At 37.4% G+C, this 21,183-nt stretch overlaps 1 protein-coding gene across 1 annotated transcript in view; it reads right to left on the reverse strand.

The window, feature by feature from the left end:
- Positions 1 to 21,183, reverse strand: part of nbas (NBAS subunit of NRZ tethering complex) — a 212,561-nt gene that overhangs the window by 50,755 nt on the left and 140,623 nt on the right. Inside the window, exons 45-49 of the mRNA XM_087812214.1 lie at positions 19,597 to 19,937; positions 13,604 to 13,828; positions 8,571 to 8,773; positions 912 to 1,001; positions 178 to 361 (exon numbers count right to left, since the gene is read on the reverse strand). Coding sequence (XP_087668340.1) covers positions 178 to 361; positions 912 to 1,001; positions 8,571 to 8,773; positions 13,604 to 13,828; positions 19,597 to 19,937 — 1,043 coding nt within the window. The remainder of the gene's footprint in view (positions 1 to 177; positions 362 to 911; positions 1,002 to 8,570; positions 8,774 to 13,603; positions 13,829 to 19,596; positions 19,938 to 21,183) is intronic.

Genomic DNA, 21,183 nt, shown 5'->3' on the forward strand with positions numbered 1-21,183 from the left:
TATTTTTACAAATTAACTTTTAAATAGTGAATTTTCCAGCTGAAAAGTTGTTTCTATGGCATCATGGAACTATCAGAGTCGGTCATTTGCAGCGAGAATCAATTCATTTGTCAAATAACATACACTTAACCAACATGTTTTAAAATAGAACAGATTGCTTGTGTAGGCGTGTGTTACCTTTCTGTCTTTCAGAACCGCCTGAGTTCTGTAGAGCAGCAGCAGACGGACGTCGCTGTCTTGGAGGCTGAAGTTGCTCTCCAGGATCTGCAGGACTTCTATACGGGGGCGCACGGGGAGCGAAGAGTCGCCACAGAACCGTCGCAGCCAGGCCAGGAGGTCGTCTGAGGTCACCGAGAGGTCACTGAAGAGTGACCAGAAGACAGAGGATCAGAATAATTATCATGAATCTATGAAAAAAATCTATTTCTGTTCGTAGTAGTTGACGAGAGAATCTCTGTTAATATATGATCGTATATGATGGAAAATGACTGAGCTAGTGTGTCAATAACTTACAATGGAATATGACTTTAAACCTAATCTGATGTCAGTTCTTTGTTCAAGTTCACAGCCTTATGTTAGATTCCTAACCTGTATTTCCATGATAAGGACAGAATAAATTGAAATACGCATGCATATTTCCTTTTTCTTGGGTAGAGCTAACCAACAACACTAAATGCAAGCAAGTGGTGCTAATGTTCATCAGGTGAGACGACTGCCTGCCGAAGCTAACAAAGAGCAAACGTACAGTAGCGGGGTTATAAGAGGCATGAGGGACTGAGAAGATGTACGACACAGAGAGGAAGCAGATTATATACACCTGCTACTGAGGCGACAATAAATCACTGCATGTCCAGCCGGAGAGTAAACACAGCTGTAGTTTGTATGCATCCGGCCGAGCGTTTGTGACCTACCCTTTCTGCACATTGTTGTGCACGGCCGTCACCATGGCCTCCAAGACCCGGAGGGGTTGCGGGTAATTTATCAGACTGTCCGTGGCCCCGCTGAAAAACAAAGCACAACAGAGATAGTGCAGTCATTATCTTTGGACTTTACAATCAGCACGAGACGTTAAGATAGGAGCCGAAACTCAAGTATATTTGAATTTGTTTTTGCCAAAGAAAAAGTTTGGCCACATAAAAAAAATAAATAAATAAGGGGTTTAGGTATGTGCAATTTTTATTAAATGCAACTAAGGGTGGAAAAAAAATTATAATTTAAAATGTTACCATTTTAAGTAAGTAAGTAAGTAAGTAATTTTTATTTGTATAGCGCTAGATCATCAAACACAAAGAGAGAGGAAGATCGTTCCAAAGCGTAGGAGCAACAGCCTGGAAGGATTTCTCTCCTCTGGTCCTGAACCGTGTGCGTGGAACCATCAGTAGATTCTAATCCACAGACCTCAATGATAAGAAACATCAGGAAATCTTTAAGACCAAGACTGAGACCCAGACTCTGCCAAGAACAGAGAGTGCAAAGAAAAACACAAGCATAAGATTGAGACATGGACAAGGACCGAAAAAAAAAACCAAAACAAAAGACTCAGGACCAAGAATGAGACCAAGACAAGGACCGGAAAAAAAATAAGACTAACCTTGGACCAAAACACTATCAAGATGGACGAGTGCAGAGACAAAGACAAGACGAAAACTGAGACCAAGGCAAAGTACCAATTAAAACAGGCAAAGACCAAGACACTACCAAGACGAAGACCAAAGTGTATTGAGACCAAGACTAAGACCCCCCAAAAAACAGACAAAAACCAAGAGACTCCAAAGACCAAACAATGTTAACAGACACAGACCGAGACACACCGAGACTGGACAAAACCCATGGACCAAAGAAGTTAGAGACCAAGGCAGGAAAAACACAAAAGGTAGTCGATGGCGAAATTTTAAAGTAAGTAAAACGATAAACAAGCTCCAGTGTAATTCACGGCATTGTCAACATTTTTGGCATAAAACCCAAAATTAACATAAAAATGTAGAAAAGTCGTTGGAAACAATGAGCCCAGAATATGTCACCTGAGCCCAAAGATCACTGTTTTGTTTGACCATAAGGTGTAGCAACTAGTCTTCCCGATATATCGGCTAGTTCAAGTGGAAACGAGATAAGTGTTAGAAATCAAGTAACCATACCAGTGATGTGAAGTAAATATAAGTAAAACATAAACTTTATACAGGTTGTTGTGAAACACCATCGCCTCAAGCTACTCCTGCTGATTCAGCTTAAGTGTGAGATGAGTTTTAATGATTAAAAAATCTTTTTATTGCTGGTCATGCCTTTTTTTTTTTGCTATATTTACCAGTTCTCAACATGAAAAAAATGTCGACATTTAATGGGTCTTTGGTGCAACAAAGGTGTGGAATGATGTATTCCGGGCTCAAGAAATCTGTACATATACTTCAAGAATATTGTCACACATGACATGATGATCTTCGAAAAACACATAGAAGTCACGCTGACATTCTCTTGGCGACAGTATTTAAGGTGGTCCAATAAATCTTTATCATCACATTAGTAGATGAAAGTAACATTTATTATTTGGTCTACGCATTGGTTTAGTTTTCATTAAACTTCCTACCGCAATACGGTTGTGTATGTTTGTGGGAAATGTACATTTCAACAGTGGGGCCATTTTTCACAGAGACATAATTGGAAAAAGAAAAAAAAGGTGATTTCCCCCGACTCGACTGCATTTTGGTGCTGGGATTATGTGCGATCACACACATACACTCGGGTCTTTACTCGCACACACAGCCTTGTTCACATCTTACAAATGATCTGGCATGAAAGGGAAGGTTGACTCAGCACTTTCAGTTATTACACTTCACTTTTTTCTTCTTCCTTAAAGCACTTTGACAAGCAAACACTGAATAGTTATGACAGTTACAAAGGACGGCCATTAGTGTGCGGCTCAGGTATATACGCCTGCAGAGAGAGGCTGAGTGTGCGGAGATAGCCAGAAACAAGAGCGACTCGTTCATTTCCCGCCAAACGCCAAAGATACCACCACCACCACCACCACAAACATATTGTCAACCTCGTACGTGCATCATCTCAACACACTTGTGCAGATGCGCTGCGGCAGGATTGAGATCTGCGAGGGAACAGCTGTATTTGGCTGAATTAATTATGAGACGACGGTTGTAACCGAAAGCCAGGATGGAGGGAGAGGAAAGAGTGTGTGTGTGTGTGTGTGTGTGGAAGCCACGATCATCTGGGAAGGTGCATGTGGGTGTGTTGACGCAGGTGCCATCCATCCCACTATGCACCATTGAGCAGCAAGAATGAGGCAGGAAATGAGGCAGGAACATAATCAAGGCGATTCTCGCTCATTTATCGAGCTAATCAGTCGAGCTGATGATATCGCGCCTTGTCTGAAAGGTCTGTCAGCGTCAGCTGGATATAGGGACCAAAGGGAAGAGAGGGATAGATGAATATTCATGTACTGTGTACTTAAAACCTTTAAAGGCACCAGTTTCTGACATCAACATAAGTGACCTAATTGAAAAACATCGCAGTGTGTCTTTCTATGTTTTGGTGCCTCATTTCGGGGGTTTTTTCCGGGACGATTTTGATCTCCAAATTACAAACATGATTTTAAAAAACATTATGAAATGATATGATTTGGGCTGTGGAACTGATAATTCATCAGACATTTGCTACACCAGAGCAAATCTATCAATAACATTCACTCTTAAGAGTAAGAAATTCAGTCAAATCTCAAAAATAAAAGCTGATTTTAAGACAATGATTAACTTAGTCCACCAAAAGTATATGTGAGCTTTAAAGGTCAACTTGATTTAAGTGCGTCTTAAATGGATCTTGGACTCTATTGTATCATCAGTGTGTGTCTGTTTGTACAAAACTTTCTTTTCATTTAAATATTTACATTAGAAAAGAAAGACCCGCCACTGAAAAAACTTGTTTTTCCGGAGATAAAATCTTCTTTACCATAACCACGCCAACTCGGCTGTGATTATTCAACCATCAAGGTTAGTCACCGCGCTTCATTAATCATGGAAGTCTCCACCTTCAAGGGACTTGTTGATAAAGGAAGAAGCAGGTGTTGCTGCAGGAGGAGTGGAGTTCATTATTGTTATAATGGACTCCACTCTCGTAACCTCTCATTCGCCAAGTATTCAGACTGGTCAGTTCTTTATAAAGTTATAAAGTTAAATCACGTTGGGTTGGGTTTTCACATTAGTTTCCTTTTAAAACTAGTAAACTAAGATCATGGATAAATGAGCTAATCTCAAAAATAAAAGCTGATTTTAAGAGATTAGTCAACAACAAACAAAAGTATATATGTGCATCAACAACTTCAATACAATTATCACCATTTCATACAAGACGCCAACCAAGTGATAACAAAACAAACTATTCATTTAATATTTTAAAATTAAAGCAAACACATTACTTCGTTTTTTGGTGAACATACAACAGCAAAACAGTCTAACATGTTACACAGCTGTGCGCACCATGTTATTTCCATTATATATATCGTTTTTAATTTGTTGAATTTGCTCATTTTATTTAACATTATTTTGTTAAAACATCTCATTAATCTTGGGATACATACATGGCTGCATTTGTGTCGTCAGTAAAGCAAAGAAAACACAACAATTCAAGACATTATTTTTGGTTATAAAACAGACAAAATGTCCAATTTGGATGATAAGTGGAATCTGGTCCAAAGGTTTGTTGGGGCCCTTGAAGCGTTTGAAGATGGACAGATACAAGATCACACACCAATCACAGATGGTAAATGTCGCTGAGGGACCTGAAGTGATTTTGTGGGACGATATGAAACCCTACAGTTGGATGAGAGCGCACTCTGACAGATTTATGTAACCGGCAATCTGGACAATAATTAAGAATTTGGCTTGGTCTCATACAGCCCTGTTTTTACATTAACCTCAGTTATGGGGATTATTGGGGAACATAAGGGCTGACGTGGCTCTGATGACGTCCCTGAGTGAGGATCTTCTATGATCATCAGAGGTACTAACATCTGATGATGGGGAAGTAGACTCTTGGAAAAGAGTAAACCAACGACTATGAACCGAATACGGAACTATTTTTAGACTTTATTGAGCCATTAGTTATTTTTCTTCACAGTTAAAGTTATGGAACTTTTCATACATTTATAACAATTTAATAATCGGCTCTTCTTTAACAAGAAATAGAAGTCAAAAGAAAAGCGATAACAATATCCTCTTTTGATGATTTGGAGTATGTTGGTACGAAAAGTCTGTCCAAAGTCTGTGGACAAGGTTTAGACCTCAGACACAGCAAGAACACTATCGCCTCAAGGTACTCTGTTGTTGTTCTTCTTTTTTGTGTAGTGTACAAAATGACGTTTCGCTGCGCCAACCCACGAGTAAGAAAAAGGGAAACACAACACAACAGAGTAGATTCGAGTCTATTCAAGTCTAGGCTAGAACCCTGTAGTGAAGCGGTGTCCAAATTTTTTAGAGGAGGGGCCACAAAACGATGACGTGGAAATAGGTGGGAGCCAAATGATAACAATGACTTCTTATAGTTGTTTTATTCAGAAGTTCAAAATAAAAGTTCCTATATCTTCATCCAGTTCAACGCGAACTTGAGAAATTCTTCAGAGATAGACATGAGATTTGTTCTAGGAATTAGCATGGACAGTTAGCATGGGAAGTTAGCATGGGCAGTTAACATGGGTAGTTAACACGGGCAGTTAGCACGGACAATTAGCAACAACATTTAGCAACAACAGTTAGCATGGACAGTTAGCATGGGAAGTTAGCATGGGCAGTTAACATGGGTAGTTAACACGGGCAGTTAGCACGGACAATTAGCAACAACATTTAGCAACAACAGTTAGCATGGACAGTTAGCATGGGAAGTTAGCATGGGCAGTTAGAAGAAGAAGAAGAAGGTAGAATTTTATTGATGAAATTGTTTCTCCAATCAGACACAGCAATACAGCCGTTTATTCATAAAAATAAAAATAAGAACATGGGAATGGACAGTTAGCATGGGAAGTTAGCATGGGCAGTTAGCATGGGAAGTTAGCATGGACAGTTGGCATGGGAAGTTAGCATGGGCAGTTAACATGGGTAGTTAACACGGGCAGTTAGCACGGACAATTAGCAACAACAGTTAGCATGGACAGTTAGCAGCTTAACGTCGTTGTGCTTCTTTGACTGTTGTTTTTAAAGGCTTGTCCGGCATTTAAAATGTTTTTTCAATATATTACTCTTATATATTATTCTCTGGTTGAATACTATATTTACTAAAGGGGACTGGGAGCTCCATTTAATCTGCAAACTAGCCGGAAATGGCAGAGAAAGGGCAGCAATATGAAGACTTAGGACCACGGACCATTTCGGACCGTTTCTGACTTTGGTTGAGTAAATAATGTAAAAAATGTATACTTAAAATGGAAACCTTTTCAAGGCGCTCTAGAAACAACCATTACTAACTTACTTAATTACTTGTGTTACCCAGGGTAAATGTGACCCAAAGGCCTGAAAACAAATGTGTTTTTGGTATCCCTTGTGTTGCCTCTAGGACAAAAATGAACCACACAAAGGATACTACAAACACATTTGTTGTAAAGCCTTCGGGTCACCTTCACCCAGAGATAACACAAGGGTTAAGAAGGTCCAGAGTTCTTTGAAATATAGACTGATTAGTTCATGGTTATTTCTAAATATTTCTGTCAATGATATCACTGCCTGTTGGATGCTTTTCAATATTGAAGCGCCATCAACAGACAATTCAGAGCCTCAGCGGCGACGTCAGGGGTAATCATCTCGTCTTTCTTCTCACAAGACGGGGGGCAGGAAGACGCCAATAAAACACGGCGTGCTCAACTCCCACGAGCAGCTGCTGCACATTCAATCCAACACTTTACACATTTGTTTTGACAGTCCAGCACACCAACACGCCAGGCACAGACCGGCCAAATATACAGCCAGAGAGATAAACAAGCCGGCCTGTAGCATATTCTGCATGATTTATTGTTCATGCCTGGGAAACAATGAGATCGAAAATGTAGAATTTCAAATATCTGAGGAAAGGGTTCAAGAGGCAGGATAAGAGGAGGGACGGCCTCAGTGGCAGCACACAAGGCACTGGTCTTAAACATTTGATGTTCTTCACACCTTCTTATTATCTGGTTATTCTCCAGAAATGTAGCACTTGACTCATCAGAGACACCTTCTCTGGTTAATATCCCAGAGGAAACACAGTTGACGCTGTGAAAACAAGCACGGCCAACGACAAGAGGAGGTGTGGAAGTATTTTACTGCCAAGCCGCGGGTAGACCTCGAGCAAAACTCAAATACGACAACCATCTGCTGCGACTTCACCGACCCACACTACATGATTGAGATGATTCTCCTGAAATGTTCTGACATTATTCTGAAGGATTGTCGGTAAAAACCCAAAAGTGAAACCTGACAAAGTACACGAAAATAATGCAGACCATGCTCAGTTATAATCAGACACAACAGATGTCATTTTCCTGCACATGTACCACAGTAATTAGTTAATGTACATTTTTTTTTTCTTTTTTTTTTGGATCAAGCTTATTTGTGCACTATATAAATTACCAATACCAATTAGAATCAGAAACCTTTATTGTCAGTGTTGTAAACACAACGTTTTTTTTTTGTGTGTGGTGGCACTACAAAATAAAAGAATGAAAAAGGTTAACTTACAAAATAAACAAATTCAAAAAGATAATTATTTATTTATATGTCAATATATGACCCAAAAATGTCTATAAGCCACTAGACCTTTTTTAAAATGAAACAAATACCTTTCCCCAAACAGTGGTTGTAACACGACAGTAAAACAAAACAAAACAAAAAAAAGAATAAGTACTCAAATAATAACAATCAAAAAAACTACCTAAGGTAAGGTAAGGTAAGGTAAGGTAAGGTAAGGTAAAACTTTATTGATCCCTCAGGAGGTCTCCTTTGGGAAATTGTTTATTTTACCTACCAGCAGAATAGTTATTGTCAATATCACTCCTTCTTTGTACTACCAGCTTTTGCCATCCTTTTGCAATGAGCTAGTTCTTTACGCTGCCGTCTCCACCGCCTAACCATTGATTCATTGACACTCAAATGGTGGATGGCATCAACCCCTTGTTAAAGAAACAATGGTCTTCCTCTGTGTATTAATTCTACCCGTCGTTCCAACGCTTCTGCATCAAACTACAGCGCCTCCTGGAGGCTGTTAACCTGAACAAATAAAAAGATCAGCCTCATCGTGTGAAAAATGGCAGCCGTTTAAAGTCAGGAATTCACAATATTTCCTTTACATACTTGCTGTGAAGACATCTGAAGTTCATCTGTCTTGTTCTACGCCATGATAGCATCGACATCTGTTTTCATTACACTCACTGCTGAGCGATAACACACACCTCTGTGCCAACCGACTCGGAGCAACTGCACTTCAATTAACTTCATGTAGCTTAAAAACGATGCTGTTACAACACCAATAGGCAAATGGAAATTTATTCAAATTTGAAGAAGTAACCATCGTTAGAGGATTTTTAAGAAACGATAAAAGAACAATACCTGAGCGAAGCCACCACGCTGTCCACGGCACAACGGAGCACATCGTTGACGGACACATCCAGAGGACCGACGGCCGAGCGCAGGAGTTTCTTGACGCTCTCCAGAGGCTGCCCGTCGGTTGCCATGGCGACTGCCAGCTCGTGAACTTTCGACCTCTCGGATCGGGACAAATCGTAGCGATGACTGTAATCCCGCAGCTGCTCCTGTAAACACGTGGAAACGGGAGAGTGATGGAGTCGCCGAGACGATGGCCGACACCTGCCACTGAAACATTTGACTGGAAAAGTGTTTGTGCGAGAAAGAGCTCAGGAAACGGTCAAGTCTATGGATCGTTCTCTGCAGGTGTTAAGTCTGAGGTGTTTGCTCGAGCTCGTGTCAACCTGGAGGTTATGCCACTGATGTTTCTGTTATAAAATCATTCCATTGTAAATCTTCTCAAGTTATTTAATGACATTTATGAGACGATACACATTAAATAAAAGCGTCTTATGTCACACGATTTTTAAAGGGAGGTTACAGCTTCAAATTGAAAAGTGTTTAGAGTCGACAAGGCGCCCCAGAACCAACCGTGAACGAGGCTTAAAATCCAAACGTTATCCGTGGCTCCATGACTCATGTGTTCTTAATGGAATGCGTGGTGTTGCTTAAACGCAGCGCCTCCTTCTGGAAAATGCGGGACTCTTTCAAGTCATGGTGCTATTCATAACGTCATTTTGTTTTAGCAGGTTAAAGATCCTGATTTTAATGTTTTGCTTGTCTATAGAATGGGACAGTATGGGACGTCACTGTAGGATGCTCCCACTTGTTTCCTTTTATAGCCCACATTATAGCATTTTTTGTGTTTTTTATGCGTTTCTGAGGTACGGGAGGGTTCAGAACTTTTCAATAGTAATTAATGTCTTAGAGACTCTATGGCTGGCAAAGTAGCAAAAACACATTTATATACAACAGAATTGTGCTTAAAGCCGCAATAGGTAAGTTTGAAAATATTGTTTCTGGCTCCCCCTAGTGTCAGAAAACAGTGAGGGCGATGTGTGGTCACGTTATTTCCATATTCAGCGCTTACATTTGTTTATAAAATAAGATTTTAATGGTAACTTTAAAAAGGCTCTCAGTACTCATCAAAAAACTATCTCCAAAAGCTATAAACAATTTTGGTGGTCACATGACACTCACAGTCTCTCTGAGAAGGTCAACAAGACAATGTTTTGTATAAGTAACACCTTTGAAATACTAGGTAGACAAATCTATTACATGAGTCATGATTATTTTACAAGTAAACCAATTATAGAAGAAAATATGAGAAAAAAAAATGGTGTCAAATGTTACTTACTGCTGTTTTAATAAATGTATATTTATTAATTAAAATACTTTTTATTTTTAGTGCAATATCATCTTTTTTAAAACAGATAAGTAAGGTAAAACAAACGCTAAAAACTAAATAAAATTGAACTGTTTGGCTGTATAATTTAAGTTCTTAAACAAATATCCTTATTTTTAAAGACATACCTCTCTTGTGCATTTTCCAGTATTAAATACTATATTTTAAACTTAAAAACAGTTAAAAACACTTATCGAAACAAAATTAATCTAAAAACAATGAAATAACTTAAGTTAAAATGGTTTATTTTGTGTAAAGATCAATTTTATTTACTGACATGTTTCAGGTTGTAGTCAGGATACGATATCAATCGAGATGTTTGAACCGATCATTTCCAGGAGAATACAAAACGATCAACACTCATATGAAGTCCAATATATTTGAATTGGCTACAGACAGAATATCAAAGGGAAGTTGAACATGACCATTTAAGTCAAATCATGGGTTTAATGGAAATATTATTTTTGGCTTCACTGACTGGAGCGCTCATGCCTTCCCTCGGACGGCGACTCTGAGCCAAGTTAGCACTCGACTCTGAAATGTGTTTCGGAGGGAAACGTTCGGGCAACTAAAGGATGAAGGGGGAGCTTCTATTAAAAAAATGATCACAAGTTCGGGAATTTTCACAGTTCCCGGGTTGAGATGAGTTTGGGATTCAGGCGAAATAAATGGCAAAATATGATGCATTTCTTCAGGTTTTTTTCGGATCTTTAGGGATGATAGGAGTTCCTGCCTTCTAGAGCAGGTGTTGCAGGAGATGCTCGGAGGAAACTCTGAGGCGCTGCGAGAAAGGGGGTTGAATATCCCCCCGGCTGGCTTGGAATCACCAGGCAGGAGTGTTTTCAGCAGATATTTAGGCCGAAAGAATCAAAGGATGTTTGGAAATATGACAAACGATGCTGGCTCAGCATGAGAAAGAACAATGCTGGCCAATAATCAGTCGATCAATTGATCATTAGTAGCTCGAGCTGGAGAATCGAGCACCAGAGGAAGCTATGATTCCACAGATGGCCTTTCACAAATAACAAAAGCCATTCGGTACATCTGCAGTGTGTAATTTTCTGTCCTCATCACAGGTCAAGATACCCGCAGTGGCTTTCACGACTGTTCCCAACAGCTGCTCACGTACACTTGATAGATGACCACTGTAAAGCCAAACAGATTCTCCGGCGCTCCTTCTATCTATCATCCCTCTTTTAAAGTGCCCCTCCATGGTTCTTATATTCCTTTTATCCATCTCCAAAGATAAAGTCTGAGAGAGCACTTCTTTGATTCCAACTGTGTGTAAGTCTGACTTTTAACCACAGTCTTGCTGTGTCATACATGTATGGATGGAGCGTGTTCAGCCAGGTTTTACCACAGCAGACCTTCTCAGCTCAACACTGCAACAGTATTAAATGTCCAAACCATTTTAATCATCTTTATCTGCACATGTGCTCAGATATCCTTTGTTAAACCCCTTAATAACATCTGCTTATGTTTTTAAATACTATATTGCTTTATTATTTTATTATATGTGAATGTTTTTAAAACATCTTTTAAAGATATATGTTAATATCTGTACATATGTTCACATATCTCTATTTTTAACATACTTTTAATATGTATTTTTAAATATATATTTAAACATCACCGATGATAATATCATATTTACAATATATATTTGAACGTATGCAAATGTTATTAAATTATTATTTTTTAAATACATCTTTTTTAACATCTGTGTATTTATTTAATTTACTTTCAATATATATTTAAACATCTGTTTGTGTTTATGACATATTTTCTAAGGTATATTTTAACATCCATACATTTTCAATATAGAACTAAATATATATTTTAACATCTTTGTATGTTTTTAACTTATTTTAAATGGATATTTGAATCTGTTCATGCTTATAACATATCTCAAATAAGTATTCTACCATCTGTGTATGTTTTAAATACATGATTAAATATATATTATAATATCCGTATATGTTTTCAACACATTATTGAAGCTATATTGTGATGCCTGTGTACATTTGAACATGTTTCATTAGCTGTTTGTTTTGAATTTATTATTATATAAAGATTTTAAAATCTGTGTGTTTAAAAATAAATATATATATATTATATATATATATAAATATATATATATAAATATCATCAGCGGCTCAGAGTGAGAGTCTGACTGACCTCTCTTTTCTTTTCATTATTCACATACATTTATTCAAAGACCCACAACCATCTGAACATGAGAGCAGGATGAGTCAGTTAGACTTTGCTTAATAAGATCTAAGAGGGAGTTTATAAAGTATATTCCTTGATATAGTTGGACTCATTTGAGACATCAGAACATAGATTTACATAATATACCCTTGACTGGTCCAGTGGAGATGAGGAGTCGAGCACAACTCAGAATATGAAGCAGATGGACACAGCAGAGAACACAAATATTCTATGATATAGTCACATTTGTAGAGTCTTACAAAAATGTTTCTGGGAAACATTCACACGTAATCTTGGGTAAGACAAAGGATAGAAGTTGGACTAAACATGTCGAAAAGTATTAAAGTCTAAAGGCTATAGAGGGTTTTCAATCGTTGGTTAATGAGATTAAACTCCCATTTTTGTTTTAGATGATGGATTTTTTCCTTATAAGTCTGACAAGGGGAGATTTTAGTTAAAGCAGCATCAGGGGTAAAACAAGAATACAAAAAGTAAAAGTAAGTAATTTATATTTATAGAAAATCGCACAGAAAAACTAAAAAAAAACTACAAAAAAAGATTGAATAAAATACTTAAATAGGAATACAATAAATATAAATTCTAGAGTTAAAGACTTGTTGAATTAACAAATATACAATATTTACAAAAGTCCCTGTGTGTTATACAAAAGTCCCTGTGTTTTATGCAAAAGACCCTGTGTATTATACAAAAGTCCCTATTTGTTATACAAAAGTCGCTGTGTGTTATAAAAAAGTCCCGTCGGTTATGTCAAAGGTATTTGTGACTGGAAGAACTGATTGAACTAGTTGTTTTTATTTATTCAGTAAAGGTTTGTATGATGATTAGAGTACTAATATTTTACTTATAATCGGGTTTATTTAGATTCTATTGGCATTGGACTAATTCAAAATGGGCCTACATCCCACTTTGCAGGATAAGTTTTATTTTCAATATGTCACATTTTAGTGTATGACATTAGTTTAAAATGGACAAAAACAATGAAAATATACAGTTTTCTTTTAGCCTTTTTCTTTCTTAAAGCCATGTAAGTTTGGATATTCTTACATGGCTTAAGTAAACTCCGAAGAGGAATAAAAAAGTTCCTTTTTCCCATATTTACAACAGACTTCTGGACTATTTTTATGCAAATTTTGGGAAAACATAATAGTGTTTTGCATAGTTACAGTAATCTGTGTTATAGGACTCTGGGTGGTCATCACCTCCGGAACAGCACGCTTAAGTAAAAACGGTAACTTAAACACAAGTCCCACTCTTTTTAATAGCAGTAGTTTTACTAGTAATTTTGAAAGGCTTAACTCAGAGAAAACATGACAAACACTTGAGATACGATGAGGGGTGTATGATAATGGAAGAGCACAGCCCACATAAAGAGCCTAGAGGTCTGACGATTAGCAAGAGCTGCCGAGCAGATGGGACCTACCTGCGGGCTGTCTCGAAGTGACACAATAAAGTCACAGCTCAGGGTGTCCAGGTGGGATTGGGACTGCTGCAAATGTGCGAGCGCCTCATCAAAAGACATCCCTGCTGGGTCTGGACCTTCCTGCGCCCCATTTCCATCCGCTCCTCTCTTCTTGCTCTTGTCGGCGAGCTGGCGCAGGGCCCTGCTGGCTCGCTTGATGACCTCTGACCTCACCTGGACGCTGAGCTGCAGGACGGGGCGGAGAGAAGAAAGACAGAAGATGAATGGGGATGTTGGGGTGACGAGGGTCGAGGAGAAGGGTGGAGGGGTGGAGGTGGAAAGAGAAGGAGGTTCATGTTCATTCATTTTTCTGATGGTCATGTTCAAACAGATGTACGCGGGTGATAAACATCACCATCTTTCAAATATCACCTCAAAACCCATCTTTTCAAGATCACCTACAACACCTAATGAATCCCACCCATTATTTGTATATGTATTTAAAATCCCTTCTATTATCGTATTACAAATGTTGTTTTATTTATACATTTAATACATTAAAATGAATGCATTGAAGTCACACAATTCATGAACATGTAGAATTGAATACAATTCTAAATAAAAACAGATTATAATATTATAATTATGTGATAATGAACCATGACAATGCAGATGAGACTCCTGGTAAAAAACATTTTTCTGACAAACTTTCTTTTCTAAACTAACACACCCGACCTCAATCTCAAACGCCACAAGTTTGGATACCAAAGAAACGATGGGTTTCTATTACATATACCTTCATTTATTTCCTGACACATATCCTGACAAAAAAGTGATTGTATGTTCGTATATGTAAATGTGTAGATTTTTTATGTCTCATTTTACCAGGCTAACAACTCTAATCACAATACATATACAGCTGGATTATTTTTCGTTAATATGTTAGCATTATGTTGTATTGGTTATATTGCATCTAAAGAATGTGTCTCCAAGTTTGTCTTACAGGCAAAAATATGTATTACATTTTGCTACATATTACAAACATTTTACACTACATTTAGCTTGTTGAACTAATGGCTACTTTGTAAAACATCTTTATCAACAATCATCATCATCGTTTAAACATCTTAAACTTTTATTTTATTTATTAGCTATGGTTTAGAACATAGAGTGTGAGAAGCCAAGCTTAGGCAAACACCAAATACTACACATTTTATTTTCATTAAATTTGTTTAAAGAGCAACTAAGGTGTTGATTTAAGTGTCTGTTAAATAGATCTTGGACTCTATTGTACTCATCAGTTTCTGTTTGTAGAAAACTCTCTTTAATTGAAATATATACGTTAGAAAGTGTTCTTAAGCCCCGCCCACTGGAAAAAATCTCTACCTCCAAGGGATTCATTCTACAAACAAAGCAGGCTGGAGGAGGAGTAAAGCCATCATTATGTAAAAATGGACTTCGCTCTCATAACCTCTTGTTTGCCGAGATTTCAGATAGAGAAGTTTATAAATAACTTAAAAACATGGTTATGATAAGACTTACTGGATCTTGGAAAGGTAAACTTAAACATTTGAAACATGTGTGTTGCCCTTTAAATGAATAACCAAATTCAAATCCCAGCTCCTACATCATGTGTAATGTCACAATCTCTGTCGAAATATTCCAATTAAAACATCAGCACTACAGCCATGTAATGAAAAACAAGGATCCTTGGTTGAGCGTGTCTTGATGTGCGTGCGTTCATTTGCGGTTACTAAAGTGGTGAAATTGATTCCGTTATCCATTCGCGAGGAGCCTGACAGAACGTTGTTACACGGACTCGCTCAGACACGGATAAGCATCGCCCACTAACTCGCCATCAAGGAGATACTTAAAACCCAACGTCGCACTTCCTCCTCCACGTCAATAAAACTCAAGGCACTTGTGCTTTCCTGGAGTCTCCTGACAAGCTGATGTCAAAGTGTGCTTCTCCGCATTAGCCTGCGCACATCCATGTGTCTACTGGCTTATCTACGAGGGCGCCGGATCATTTAGAGTTTTATCACTTAAAGCCTTGGGCAAGGTTTGGACGTAACCTCAAGGTTGAACAACAATGGATCATTGAAGGGTTTGCAGATCAATATGTCTGGGGAGCAAGCCGCGGAACTGCAGGATTTTTCATTTCACCTTGAGCCAAATAAATTAATTCTTGGTTGGGGGCTTATAGGTGGGCTGAGGGCCGGCCGGGCAGAGGGGTCTCGGACTTCACCTCGGGGCGGAAAGTGATGAAGCGTTTCTTTACTGAAGACGAAATGTCGAAGAAGAGGTGCTACTATCAAGGGTGTGATGATTCATCTTTGAGAAGATTATCTATAGAATCCCGTGAACCTGGAATATCTCATCGACAGTTTGATTTTGCTGTTGATGAGAATGTATGTTTATGAGGTAAGAAGCAACTCTTTGGTTAAATCTATGTAACGTTTATCATTTGAGTTTGTTATTCAATGAAAGTCAGACAAATTAAAGTCTGGTTCACACCAAATACAATTTCTCTTGGGAAAGTGTCTCCTCCTGTCTCCTCCTTTTCCTTTATACGAGTAATTTAACATTTTAATTTTAAACTTTACTTGCATAAAAGCTGTAAATTATCAAAGATATTATACCAGGTCAATGTCTTCTGGTTTTACATTTTTACATTTAAACCGAGTGTGTTCGCCTTGACTTGAAATTGAAAACATTTAACTTCAGTTTTACCATCATTTCTAAAACAACAGTCAGATATGTGTTCGTCATGTCAATTAGAGGGTTACCGAAAACAACCACTGGGTCACCTTGACCCTGAGTTGTTGAAGTTCCTTACTTTAGTTTACAATTAATTTTCGGGTCTTAAATCAGCTGAATTCTTCCACAATAACACAAGATATTTCTTCTGCCGTATCAATTAACGATGTAGGAGCCACTGGTAATTTGACTTATCTTATTAATTTGTTTTAACCAACATTATTTACAGACTTTTAGCCTGAACTCTTGAGCCTCATACATACATAATGCTGCAAATATATATATTGTTTATGGGTCGACAGCCTCCACTCAAGAGCCAGACAAACAAGATGATGTGCCAAGAAAGACAAAGGTTTGTTGAAAAAAGTTATTTCAAAAAGTTAAGTTAAGCATCGTGCAAAATCCTTTAGGATTAAAACCCCCTACAGAGAAATGAATATGATGCAGCTTTTTAAAGTAAAAGGTGATCGATCTGGCTGCTGAAAAAAGCAAATAGAGATGCTGCACATAAGCCTGGCATCAGTGAATCGATGGCAGCACTTTGGAGACGGCAGCGTAAAGAACAAAACTTTTCAGAGGTCATGAAAGCAGATGAACTTGAAAGTGGCTATTCTGGGTGGCTGCTTTTTTACTGCTGTGTAACAGGCAGTGTTCTGAAAAATATTAAACACAATATTTCGTGTAGCATCGTTATGGGTTTATATTTAGATTAGATTAGATTTTCCTTTATTAGTCCCACAAGAGGAAGTTTTAGTTCAAGCAGCATCAGGGGAAAACACACATAAAATTAGGAAAAAAAAGATTGAATAAAATACTTAAATAAGAATAAAAAATAGTGTGTGTGTTGGAGAGGGTGTGATACATTTCTCCTCATGGAGGATAAAATGTAAACATCTTTTTACGATCAGTAGATGCAGCTCATATTAAGCTGCGCTCCTTAGACCAGAATGTACGGTAGTTGAAACACAGTGTGTTTAAACAAAAAGGTTTAATAAGGTTGTAATAATCACAGTTCTTTTTTAATAGCTTCATGTAGCAGCTGCCATAGTATAGCATTAGAAAAAATCATTGGTAGGCTTGTTAACCTTTTTCAGACAAGTTTTTTATTTAATTACTTTTTTATTGGAACAATATTCAAAAGGTTCCTAAAATTAGGACAGGTAGACAACTTGTCTAGTTTTACTTTTATTTCTGTCGTCAGGTACTTCGAATGAGCAAGGGTTTATGACTATGTAGAATTGTTTACAATCCTGCAAAGAGTAGTTTTATCAAGCGGAGTCTACAGAAAGAGCAGACAGCATAATAACATCCAATCAATGCGTATATTTTGCACCATTATCCCAATTTGGGGATTTCTTTCTGCATCTATTTAAACAGAACCTTTAATGTTCCAAGACACACTTGTTTGATGGCTTTCAAACGATGGCGTACGGCTGGAGTTGAAAGACGTCGCGAAAGTTAAAATAGAGTTCAGATAAAAATGGAGTAGTCTGGCGGCAGCCGGAGAGGAAATCTGCTTGATACAAAGCACAGTGGGGGAAACAGTGCCTGCAGGGAATTGGGAGTTTAATTGGCTGTGGAGAGCAGCGCGATCAATTGAGAGCAAGAAAGAGCACATGAGACAAACAAGAGACGAAAGTCTGACGACGGAAAAAGGTATAGCGTCTTGGTACACAAGACAAAAAAAACGCCGCTGATGAGAGACACTTTGAGTCATCTGAAGGACAATTTCTCTTAGGTGAGGTGATTTCTTTTGGAATTCTATCGGATGACTCAAGACTGGGATGTGCTTGAGGTGACAGAGACCCGAGTAATAAATTTAAAAGAAGGGAAAAAGGGCTCAAGAGTTGGCCAAAGTTAAAAAAAAAAAAAAAAAAAAAGGAAAAAATGAGCCAGGGGCACCAGAGACGACCGGCGAGGCAGTGGAAGGTAAAAAAAGAAGATGATTGTTTGATTTTTGTGATGGAATTTCGCTCAATCTCTGTCTCAACCAAATAGTGTTAAGACAATATTTCTGGAAGATCCCACCGTTTCCTGTGGGACTCAAAAGGCTCTAACAACGTACGTGAATGTTATGAACACAGTGATCATAAATTAAATTTTAGAATGTTGTTGTTTTTTTAAATCTCTTTGTTTTTTATGATAATCTGACAGTTGTATAAATAATTTAGACTTGCTACTACTTGTTACTACTACTGATTTACTACTTTTCTTCTTCTTTGAATTATATTGTTTGCCTAAATGGTGCAACAAAAGTGTGTTATCTTAGGGTCAAGGTGACCCACAGGTCCCCCCCAAAAAACGGAAGTGTTTGTGGTATCCCTTTTGTTGCTTCTGGGAACAACCTCCATGGCCTTCAGAAATACATGTACAGTGGTGGAGGTCATTCATCTTGACCCAGAGACAACACAAGGGATACCACAAACACATTTGTTTTCAGGTCATCTTGAACCAGAGATAACACACGGGTTAATTATACCATCAAAGTTTTGACAAAGCATAATGTATAAATCTGTAGATGACACTATCCTTAACATACTTCACCTAATCATTATCAATGTTAACAAAATATATATAGTATACTTTCATATATATATATAATGTAAATATAAAATACATATTTTTTAATGCGTTTCTTGTATCAATACGAAAAAATTTGGATTTGTTTTTCAATTACTTCTTTTTTTGTTTCTATGTCAATGATTATAACAAAAAAATCCTTATGACGATAATAAATAAGTATTTACATGGAGTAGAATAATGAACACAATAATAAAGATTTAGAAAATTGAATGGATCCACCTATAGTGTCAACAGTTATTTTATATATATTAGTTATATTCTTCTCCCTTCAAACCTACTGATGGTAACATACTGAAGTATTTAAGTGCCATCAGAGTATTGAATTATAATTGAAAATTAAAATATTGAACAATTCCATTATTTGTATATTGAAAGTTTAAATTACTTTTGATTCAATTATTGATATTAAATATTTAAGCATTGAAAGTTTGAATTTGTTTTATCGTCATTATTTATTTTTAATCAGAGTTTGAAGTTCTATTTCTTTTAAATTCAGCAACAAATTCATTCTATCAAAACTCTTCAACAATCATCTGCATTTAAAAACATCAGCAAAGCTCCTGAGGCAGAGAGCAGTTTAATACTGCAGTACATTTACTTTTTTAATTTAAATCCTGATTCATTTGTAGGAATCAAATCCTGCTTTTTTTTTTTTTTTTACTTTCACTCACATGCTCTACTGCATCCTGGGAAAACGTGATCTGGTCCAGGAAGTCGACGGCATCGGCAGGAACCAGCCGCTCCAGGAACTTGGCGCAGGTGTCGTAGGCGTGCAAGTAGTCTTGATCGCTCTCGGGCGCTCTCTTCAGCAACTGAGCGTCTCCTTTCCAGAACAGCTTCTTCATCCATGTTGCATGAACAGCGCTGGAGGAAACGGTTGCCCCTCCGCCGCCGGGTACGGGCAGACGATTGGCTAGCTTGGAGATGGAAAGCACGTTTTGACTGGTCAGAATCGGCTCCAGAGACTGAAGTGGATCTGATGATTCATCGGTCAGTTTGCGATAGTTCAGGCCTGAAAAATAAGAAAACAATAAATTGGTCACCCTCTAACACAACTCAAATTTCAAGACAAGCTAACAAGTGATGAGAGCAGCAAGAGCTAAAGGCAGGTAAATGTTTCACGATCAGGAAATTGGATTCTAGTCGGACTGGTCCCAGGAGCGTCGCAGACAACACAGATGCTTAGACGTTTTTGAAATGAGATCTAAGAGCACGGAAAATTCGCTACAAAGCTTTGGATCACAAATGATGGACAAACTCGTGAGTTCCCCTTTTTAAAAGAAGCAAAAAAGTCTGTCCAAAACCTTAAAAACTCAAAATTACAGTAGCCTAATCCCAATGAAAGTATGGAAAATGTCTTTCTGTTAATTATTAAAAACTTGTTTTATATTTTATCAGATTTCTACAACAATGAGTAAAAGATAAATAGTTCATACTTTTAAACTGATATTACATCCTTGTTTTGAATCACTCAATTTATTTCATTTGAGATAGGCAGGATTTATTTAAATGGTAGGAGTGTGTAAAGAGTAATTTTGGTCATTTGCTCGTTTATATTTCAAACTTACAATGAATATTACATATAGACTGTGAATACTAAAATAATGTGAATTTAGTTCACAGTAAAACAAATAAATAGACAAATCGACTTTGGGTAGTTGATAGTATATATATATATTTTTACCAATTACCACAAATTAGAGTTTGCAATTATATGAAAGGCCTTTTCATACAAGGACAGATGATGTCTTGTCAGCTTCAAGAGAGAATGAATACAGAAAAAAAAAGAATTAATTAGAAACCCTTATTCTTTAAAATTTCGGTGAATTTGAGTGTGCAAAATATATTTTTAAATACACTTGAAAAAACTTGTTTTAACAAAAAAAAACAATTTGCATTTCCCATCATGAATGCTATCCAAAGTGTGAAAGGAGACCCTTGGCCCAGATAGACCACCACATTCATAAAATATATTAAAGAAAAACTTGAATGGAAATGTAGTTTCAAGAAGGTTATCTTGCATCTTCATTACAGAAGGATTTTGATTGAGCGTAGTTTTTTAAAGACCTTTGCCTGGTGAACTCAGATGGCAGTATAATTGCAAAGGTCCTTGCTCAGAGATTTGATGAAATCCTTCCTTCAATAATACATCCTGAACAAAACGGCTTCATCAGAAACAGACTACGTTTTTTGAAATGTGAGAGTGGTTAGTATTATTCAAGGCTCAGCAGATGATGCCGTTCTCTCTCTTGGACTCT

The sequence above is a fragment of the Callionymus lyra genome, chromosome 17 (assembly GCF_982586985.1).
Source record: "Callionymus lyra chromosome 17, fCalLyr1.hap1.1, whole genome shotgun sequence".
NCBI classification, from domain to species: Eukaryota; Metazoa; Chordata; class Actinopteri; order Syngnathiformes; family Callionymidae; genus Callionymus; species Callionymus lyra.